A 10,150-nucleotide genomic window follows, 5' to 3' on the forward strand; every position below is an offset into this window, starting at 1 on the left:
CGGATTCAATTGTCGTTTTGGATCTAATTCATTTTTTTTAGCACAGATATTATCATTGATTATCGAACTTGAGAGGATTATATGCCTAAACATTTGATATAAAAAATAAATAAATATTTTTTAATCCGAAAAAAAAATGACATCATAGGTAGGTGTTCTTTATATAAAAGCAGATAAGCAGTAGCTGCACTTGTAGCAGTGTTTGAAGTGTTGACGATCCCCCCAAAAAATGTAGTGCACGTTTGCGACCACCAAATGGGACTAATAAGAAATGCACCACCGAATCCCATGGCCATGTGCAATCAAACTTTGTACTTGTACTAAGATCAACGACCGTACATGGAGCGACATGCAAAATAATGCTGCAGTCACCGTTGGCAGCCACGGCCAACCAAGCGGTGACAGCCTGGTAACAGTACTCGGCCGCTTGCTGCAAGTTGCAGCTGAATTGGCTGACTTGCAAGAGACCACCCCTCCATTGATTTAGAGTCCATGTGGTGGGTCACTCGCCTACTAAATTCCAGGGTGTCGCAACCTACCACACTTGGGAGTGTGCCTTACAATTAGGTGTTTGATTGGGATTCGATAAGACCCAGCAAGTCTGGTGAATGGGTTTTGTCAGGAGTAATGCAGTTCCATTTATAAAGCATTTTGGTCACTTTCATTCTAAGACAAAAAATGGAGGAAACAAACAGCAGGCATTGATGTTGACGATGAGTGTCCCAGGCAATAATATTGTGTTATGTATGACTTCTATTTTATGGCTGCCGACGAGCTTTTTCCAACAGCAAAATCTTCACTACTACTCACGTTGATCATAGTCCGCGTCCAGATGATTGATCATGATAGTTACAGAGTTGGCTATATGCTCATACGATTCAGAGATGACAACCAAAAACATAACATAGTTGATCAAGGACCAAGAAAAAATGACGAAATAATTCTCACCAGCAGAAACTTCGAGCGAATCGAAAATCCAAGCAAGGTAATCAACTATGTGATTGGCTTCGTTCAAAATGGTCATTACAGAGATTTTCAATGAATACAAGAAATCTAGGGTGGAAATTTTGGTCACCCAAAGAGGTTTCGACTTGCATGAGATTCAATAATATACTTAGCATTATTTTGGTCATCCAAAGAGGTTTCGACTTGCATGAGATTCAATAATATACTTAGCATTATTTTGGTCATCCAAAGAGGTTTCGACAGCAGATAACACTGAGCATCGCAACTAAATGATTGTAATAAATTGTAACCCCCCGAAATTGCTCTTCTTGAAATCATCATTTCTTCCTTATGCTACTTTTATTTTGATCCTTCCTACCCAAGTACTTCACCTTGATATTGTCTCACTTCACAACATCATATATGCTGTAAAATGAAACCACCAAATTCACTTATTAAAGCCTACAATTCACATATCACAATCAAATCATGTGTCCTATATTACTAAGTTGGCTCAATATCCCACCATGCAGCAAAATTCTAATCCATGATGCTAGGTGTGAATTTAAACAGACATCAGCGAGAAAAGAATATAAGTTGATGCTACATTTACCATAAGTCATTAAAGCTTCAGGATTTTAAGCAACATTCTTGTAAAGAGCATAGTTTTGAAACAAAACCTATATTAACCTCAAGCCTCTCACAAAGTTGAATATAAGAAACAAAATCAAGTCGAAACTGCCAAGAAAATGAATTTCACATTTGATAAATTAAACAGATTCCCGATACTTAATGATAAAAAGAAAGTTACGTTACTGATGATAAAGTTATGCTTGTACCCCAGACACATCCAGCAACTTGGTCAAGATCTCGCTGCCCCTGAGAAGTAATCCTCCTCCCACTGAAACATTTAACAAACATGATGTAAGAAGACATGTTGTATAGAGAGATATTGACAAGTAAGCATAGATATGATGTATAGAGTAGGGTACAAATTCTGTAATATTAGAAGGGTGAATTCTCGAAAAAAGCCCATATGTTTGAGAATTTCCCAGATAACATCCCAAGTTTGAAAAACTCCCACAATGCATCCCTGATTGCATGAAAAGTCCATCTTACCCCTAGCAAATAAAAAAAAAAACTTTCTTCCCAGACCCGCTGCCACCGCCACCTCTACCCTGCACTACCACCTACAACCCTCGCACAAGGGCCCGCCGCAATCGCCAGCAACCCACGTGTGAGGGCCCGCTGTTGCCGCCAGCAATCCTGGCCGCCCCCCTCCACCTGCAGCCCTTGCGCAAGGGCCTGCTGTCACACCTTCGTCGCTAATTGTGGAGGGGCAGCAAAGCCTCCTCGCCGTCACGGTCTCCTCGTGCCCCCTCCTTGCCGTTGACCGCGCTTGCAGTCTCCATCGCTGGCTGCAGAGGGGCTGCGGTGGTTGCACCTCTATCGCAGGTCCAACAAGCGCTGCTACACCTTCCATCATTGGGCAGGTTCGACGAAGTGTCACGACCTTAGCTGGTTTTGCCTAAGGCGTGCGGCACCCTCGCGCGTCCGTCCGCAAAGGTCAGCCTCCCCGAAGCCTCCCATTGTCCCTTAGGACCAACAAAAGAGAGAACGGGTTGAAGAGAACGCCTCAATCGGGATCCACAAGCAAACATGTCCGAAAAACACTTCATAGACAATGCAAATTACAAACAGACTTTACAAGCTCTGAATAGTGGCACAACAAAGGGTAAAATGGTCCATTACAGACCGAAAAGCTCTCGAACGTGTCCACATGACACAACCTTTATTTACAAGCCTAAAGAGGCCACCAACCCAACTAAAATGGGACTATTAAGCCTTCGGCCGCCCCTTTACATTCTATACAAGGCATGAACATGCCAAAAGACAACGGACAGACATAAGCATTACATCCAACATCTTGTTTAGAAGTTTGTCCGTTACATTCTCCCCCACTTATCTCTTCGACGTCCTCGTCGAAGCCTTTGTGAACACTGCAACTCTTCGCCTTTGCTGAGTCTTCAATCTTCCGCTCCAGCTGCAATGCGCCTCCTGGCTCCCAGCTGCTCTCCGCTGCTGTTTCTGAGTAGTCGAACCTTTGATCCGCCATGCTGCTTCAACTCGCCAATGACTCTGACTCTGGTGTGGGGTTGGCTGAGTTGTATTGATCCTCGTTGATTCCTGCGGATCCACCAAATGAAGGAAAAGACCATTCTTACTGCGCCAGTTTCTCAAAATTTCCACATGTTGCTTGAACTGGGTGGATGCTTGTTGGAGCTTTAACGAGCATCGCCTCGCAAACTTCTGAAGTTTTGGGTCCTTCCTCCACAAAATCTGCTCATTGACTCTTCTTTCAGTTAGTTGTCACATCCAAGTAGGTTCGCATCACTTCCGCTTTCGATTGGCATTTCGTTGGGAAATGAAGCGGACAATCTACTCTCAGTAGCACTGATCACCGTTGGTGAGGATTTTGACAACTATTGTCTTCCATTATCTTCGAAGGGTCTTTGAACTTGTGCAGAGCTCCTCTGCTGGATAGATAAGAGAACTGGGATACTCGGTTTCGCCCATTCTCTTAAGAGTTGAGAAGGCAAAGGTTACTTGACTTCGCCCGCCTCCTCGAGGTTGTACTTCATGCATCGAGCTGGTTACTGGCCTTCGCCTGCTCTTTGCTCACACTTCTGAAGCACTTGAAGTGTTTGCACTCCTTGCGTTGAGTTAGCTACTGTGATTCACCTTCTCAATGCCATTGAACTTCTGGAATGCAGGAAGTTTTCACCCCAACTTGGAGTAATTCTCTGATAGATGAGGTCGCCTCTGGGATTGTACCGTCTTCTCCATCAACCCTGCCGCCTACTCCACTGAGTAGCAAAGGTACAGCACCACGTACTGCCTGCTTCGTTCCTTGGTCGTGCACTCTTGCATGACCCGAAGTCCTTCACTTACGGCTATCTTGATGAGAAACTTGTTGACACCGGTCTTACGAAGTTTCTTGGCCTCTGCCCTTCAGCCTTGTCTCGGTACTTGGAGATTGCCTCTGCATGCTCCACCTCCTCGGCCCCTTTCACGACCAAGCGCTCTCCCTCCGTGAGAGCAAGGGATCAATGACTTGCACGGAAGTCCCGCCTCTGCGGTACCATGGCGCTGCCATGCCCATGGCCCTACTATCCGTCGCTTCGCCTCTGTATCCCTTTCCTTCACAATCAGTAGAGATGTCTCCGTGGCACTCCTCTGAGTCCACCTCCATTCTAACTGATGCTTGATTTTGGGTAGCTAAGTCCCTCTGGACTCATCGTCGCTTCCTCGCCCCTTTCGACCTCCTGCTTCAACACCTCTGTGTTCTCCAAGCAGTCTGTTTGGTCGATGGAAAGACAGACTGCAACTCCCATGCATGGCCTCTGCCATCACATTGTAGGGTTTGCACCGATTCTGTTCTCCTTAGCTTCCTTGGTAGCAACGTTCGCTTACTCGACCTTGTCCTCTGACTTGTCGGGCTCCCTTAAGCGAATATGAGCTCTGGAGCAGTCCAACTCTCCAGCTGCTTCGATCATACCTCTGCATGATCAAGTCCCTCTCATGGGACTCACTGGTACTTGCATTCGAACTCTTCCCTTGGTGGAACCCAGCCCCCATATGCTGATGACCAAGGTTTTCATCCGATGCAAAATTCGGTGCACGCCCGGAAGACCCACCTCTGCGGTACCATGGCCTTCACTCCTTGAATCCATAGCCCTTCTTGCCGTCGTGTTGTTCACCAAAGCGGAGCTCCCAGTAGCTCCCGATCATACCTCCATATGATCTCATCCCTCACGGGACATGTCGTGTGTGTCGCATTGCCACGAACTGTTCCACCACGATCCGCTGCACCATGTCGCCTCCTGGTGACATCTCCATTGCATTCTGATCCTTGTGGAATAAACTCGAATTGTGAACCCTCCATGTGTGGCCTCTGCCAATACATCGCCGGGTCTCCTCCACCTTCGATTTTGTTCGCTCCTTTGGCAATCGACCTTCATCCACCCACTCTTGGGTCACACCTAGATGAAGCACCGCTCTAGGACAGTCCGTCGCCCAGTAGCTCCCGAAGTCCACCGACTTCAATGTAATTTGTGCACCATTGTCTGGATCCTGGGCCTCTGCCCCTACCAGCACAATCTCCACTGCGCACCGCTTCCTTCATAGCAACTCGAATGGCAACACTGTGGCATATTCTTCAAGAGTACCCGCCTCTGCGTCCTCTTGCCCCGTGCTAAGGCCTTCTGTACCCAACTTCGCCTCCGCAAATTGAGTCGCCTTAGTTCCTCCATCGAATGCTCCTCCGAGATAAGGTGCATGTGCCCCGAAGCTCCCTTCGTCTTTGGCACCATGCAAGATGAGTCCGCTCTGTCAGAATGAAGGACCCAGGGAACAGCATGATTCTACTCCTGCCTCTGCAAGAGTTCATGTCCTTGACCTCTGTCTAGGGAAAGCGCTGTGCCTCTGCTCCATGTTCCAACTTCTATGCTGGCTCCCTTCATGCGGTTTGGGTACTTCGCCAAGTTACACCCAAGTTGCTCCGCTCCTCGTTTCTGCATTGAGTCGATGGTGGCCCTCGCGCCCACCATTCCACGGGTCAGCCCTCCCTTGAGTCCGATCTCCATATCGACTCCAAGTGTGCCTCCATTTGAGTTGCTTTGGGTCGCTCCCCCACTTGATCTCGCAATGCATCCACCAATGCATTCTCTCAAGCGAGATCATGCGACGACTCCTCGCCGCTTGCTCAGTCCATCGAGCTTCGTGGAGTTGTTGTTTGTGAGGTACTCCTCCTCAACATGTGAAGTCCGTCTCACATGATTCTCCCTCTGGAGAGCTGAGACTTATCCCTCCTGGATAACTGTCCCGTTGGAGCAACATCTCTCTTCGTTTCGGAGACCACCATCCCCTTGGACTACTCCGATCTGCTGAACAAACTGTGCATTGTTCTGCCTCTTGCAAACGCACTTGCTAGATTGCGCCTCCACGTCAATACAGCCACCGCTGCACCCCTCAAGGCCTAGCAACATGCTGAACTCGTTGCACACTTCAGCCTCCTCCGGACGTATCCTTCGCATGTCGAAGAGAAAGTTTCAATGCTCCATGGCGCCGAGTCTCGACCGCCTTGGGATGGCCACGAACAATCCATCGTCCGCATACAAGCCCATGCATGAGTGCCGAATTCTTCGAGTTAGCAATTCCCCTCACCTCTGTGAGCTTTGCACAACTCTTTCGGTCGCTGAGCAACTCATTCCACTTTGCATGGTCTCGTCCTTTGCCAAGCGCCTCGCTTGCCTTGAGCACCATCAAGTAAAGTTGTCAACGTTGAGCCGTAGCTCAAACTCAGCCATCCCAACCTTTGTGCGCTCCAAATTCTTCCAAGCTTGCCTGTTCTTGTGGTGCCTCTTGCGCGAAGGGTTGGCCATTCCTCTGAATGCCAATCTCAGATGCCCGCTCCTCTGAGCGACTCTTTTCCCTACATCTCCATGCCCGTTTTCCCTCAAACGGTCGCGCGTGTGCTGACTGCCCTCAACGCAGCCCCGCTAGGTCCCCCACGTTTGCATGTCAAGTGTTTCTATGAGTGCTTGTCCCGCTCTGATACCACACTGTCACGACCTTAGCTGGTTTTGCCTAAGGCGTGCGGCACCCTCGCGCGTCCGTCCGCAAAGGTCAGCCTCCCCGAAGCCTCCCATTGTCCCTTAGGACCAACAAAAGAGAGAACGGGTTGAAGAGAACGCCTCAATCGGGATCCACAAGCAAACATGTCCGAAAAACACTTCATAGACAATGCAAATTACAAACAGACTTTACAAGCTCTGAATAGTGGCACAACAAAGGGTAAAATGGTCCATTACAGACCGAAAAGCTCTCGAACGTGTCCACATGACACAACCTTTATTTACAAGCCTAAAGAGGCCACCAACCCAACTAAAATGGGACTATTAAGCCTTCGGCCGCCCCTTTACATTCTATACAAGGCATGAACATGCCAAAAGACAACGGACAGACATAAGCATTACATCCAACATCTTGTTTAGAAGTTTGTCCGTTACAGAAGGGGGGTTGCTGGCCCGGTGGAGGGGGACGACCGGCGAAGCGAAGGCACGACCAAGGACTAGGCGGAGGGCGATGGCCGACAAGGACAGAATGGTCATTTTGAAGAAAAGGGGTGCCCAGCGAGAATTTTTCAAACTTGGGGCACTATCCGAGAAATTCTCAAACTTAGGAGCTTTTTTCGAGAATTCACCCATATTAAAATGCACTTATGGTATTCTAGTTTATTAGGATTATATAGCAATACTTGTTTTTATAACCTCTGAGTCATTTCCTTCCAAACACATGGAGACTACCTAATCCAATAGATTGAACAAGTGCTTGAATGTCATTACATTTGATAAGCCATAAAATGATCACCTCACGAGATTTCAACAGATGTTTCTCAACTTCCAACACATATGCCATATCACCATCAGGTATGTCACATAGATAGAAAACGGTTTTCCAATATGTCATAAACCATGGGAAGTAAATAGTCCAATAAAAGAGCAACCTAAGCAGAAGGTTAATAACAAAATGCAATTGATGCTTACCCTTTGGGGTCAATTTCAATGATATTCACGTTTTGTAATTGTTGCAAGATATGCCGAGCAATTGCCCCACTGCTCTTGCAGAAATGTGGTGGGCGGCTACCATTCCTCTTGCGACCTCCATAGATCTTCTGAAAGCCTCCTACTCCAATGCCCTGCCTCAGGTAAATTTTCCTCGCCATAGAAGCTGCCAATTATTTGAATTTACAATTAAGGGCTTTAAAAGACTTGTAAGAGGTCATCCTGAATTCAAGAAACCAGTTACAAATAGCATGCCATTACCAGCTCTGATGTAGTACCAATCCGGGTCATAAGGAGCAAGCTCCTTGAACCTTCCAGTCTTCACAATGTCTATCCACTCAGGAAGCTCGAGCTATCGATTGAAGCGACAAAAAATCAATTAAAATATAAATAACACAAACAAATAAAGCAACAGAAACATGCAGAAAACTTTGCCTTGTCTCTTATTTTGATGTAGCATGCAACTGAACTGATGCAAAAAGTGATGGCCAACTTTTCTATTAATGCTAAATCAAATGCTTTTCCAAGGTTTATTCATTTTAAAAAGGCGATGCATCACTTTTCCAAGAACAACAATTGAAGTCTCCAACATTACAACTGCACTGAATTAGGTGAATCCAAAAGAGATGCCTAATGACACAAATTTCTCAGGCCAACCTAACTGGAGGTTCAGAACAACTATAATTTTCATCTGTAGCACAAATTAGAGAAAAAGTGGCTCCCCAGAAAAGAAAACATGATGCCCCATTACTCTCACTAAGGCACAATTGGCAACATAGCCAAATGCTCGATAGAAATCAACATATTCCTAAGGTTAACAATCATCATATGATATTTTGAGAAGTAAGCATGTTATAAGTATCACAAAAAAATTATGCAAAAGTGAATTATAAATACAGAGAAAAACTACTAGGAAATTGATGAAAATCTAATACGATCAGGCCTGGGGTAATTTCTAGCTAAGACCTTTTAAGCTACGAGACACTTTTGGCATCACTTGATTATTACTTTCGGGAATATCAAATATTAAATCCCTCGTCAATCCTTGTACCTCTCTTTGGGGACTAAACCCTAATCCTTCCTTTGCGGCAAGACGTGTGTACCATCCCTCTAGCTGGAAATTCTCTTGCCATGACCAGAATCATGGAAACCGCCCAGCCACAAACTGAACTCATCATAAAGGTTCCACAAGATCAACAGTACATTATAACCTTTATTTGCTCAACTGACATTGCATTGTCCGTGACGGGGAAAAATAGATAGATGCAAGAATAGTAGAATAAACGATTCAAGTAATAGATCCCACGCAGCTGCATGTGATTTTTGTGAGACGCGAAAATGGAAAAGTGTGGCGTTTTATCGTCTGACAAGCACAAAAAAAGGGAACAAATGCGAACTTTTCATAGGTTAGACAAAAAAAAGAGGGCCCGGCGCGTGAACAGGGAAGAATATGGTGGAACCTTGCCGGATCTCTTGAGATGGGCTGAGTACGCTTTGACGAACTCGTGGGGAGACACATCCTTCACGGTCTTGGACACGGCCCCCGGCGTCTGCTCCATGTGCCTTGCCCCACCGCTTTGCTGTTTTCCAGGGCGCCCGCGAGAGATCCGAAACTAGGGCTTCTCTGGGTCAAAACCACCAAGAATTACGAATTTATAGGAGAGGGTAATAACTGAATGCTTAATTACTAGAATACCCTCTACAAACGAACCGGGGCTTGAGGTCACGAAACTGAAAATAAAACGCAGTTATTGTTATTATTATTATTATTATTTACTAAACGCAGTTTTGATTCATAAGACGATTAATGGTTTCCAGACGATTATGCACCTAATTTATAGAATTACTTATGAAAAGCCACAGAAACAATATAAATATATATATATATATATATATATATATATATATATTTTATCTTAAGTTAAAAAAAAAGTATTTATCGATTAAAAGACTATGTGCTGTTAATTATAGAATTCTGTGGTATTGAAAAGATTTAGCTGATCAAATGATTCCTGGAATTATTCAGTCAAATCAATAATGACCAGCTACTAAAAAACTGATTGTGATTTCCTCGTGACAATCAAGAACGTAATATGAGTCGCACAGCAGTGTTGTTACTGTTGGATAGGGTTGCCACAATTGTTCTTTTATCATTTATTGTTTAATTTGTGGTAAAACCACATAGAAAGATATATATATATACATATCAAGTATTTGAAGCCAACTTCAGAAATGCTAATAACTTTGAAGTCTTTAAAAGACAAAAAAGAATTTTAATCAGAGTTGTTATTAAATCATTGGTCTAACTGATGGAGAATGCAAGTAACCTTTGTTCTTTTTTCCTGCCAGGCATACCACATGCATCTTCTCAGGTGAAAATGAAGTGGAACTTTATATGATCCTGTGACACATCAGCAGAGGCAAAAATAAAAGAAAAAATCATCTGTCAAATTAGGCTGGCTTCAATAACATAAATGGTGAAGCAATTCTTTGAAACAGGTACATGACCAAATCGAACGAGTTACATTGCAGCATAATTAAGAAAACAACAAGATTTTGTTTTTTTATCGATTCAGGTG

At 44.9% G+C, this 10,150-nt stretch overlaps 1 protein-coding gene across 2 annotated transcripts; it reads right to left on the minus strand.

The window, feature by feature from the left end:
- Nucleotides 1–1,529: 1,529 nt before the first annotated feature.
- On the minus strand, nucleotides 1,530–9,181 carry LOC103968573 (40S ribosomal protein S19). 2 transcript variants are annotated; one of them, XM_065084901.1, is made up of 4 exons: nucleotides 9,037–9,176; nucleotides 7,833–7,923; nucleotides 7,554–7,737; nucleotides 1,530–1,846 (listed from the first exon to the last, which is right to left on the minus strand). In XM_065084901.1, the coding sequence occupies exons 1-4, from the start codon at nucleotides 9,088–9,090 to the stop codon at nucleotides 1,753–1,755; spliced, it is 423 nt and encodes a 140-aa protein (XP_064940973.1). In that variant the 5' UTR covers nucleotides 9,091–9,176; the 3' UTR covers nucleotides 1,530–1,752.
- Nucleotides 9,182–10,150: the final 969 nt, after the last annotated feature.

The sequence above is a fragment of the Musa acuminata genome, chromosome BXJ1-10 (assembly GCF_036884655.1).
Source record: "Musa acuminata AAA Group cultivar baxijiao chromosome BXJ1-10, Cavendish_Baxijiao_AAA, whole genome shotgun sequence".
Taxonomy (NCBI): Eukaryota; Viridiplantae; Streptophyta; class Magnoliopsida; order Zingiberales; family Musaceae; genus Musa; species Musa acuminata.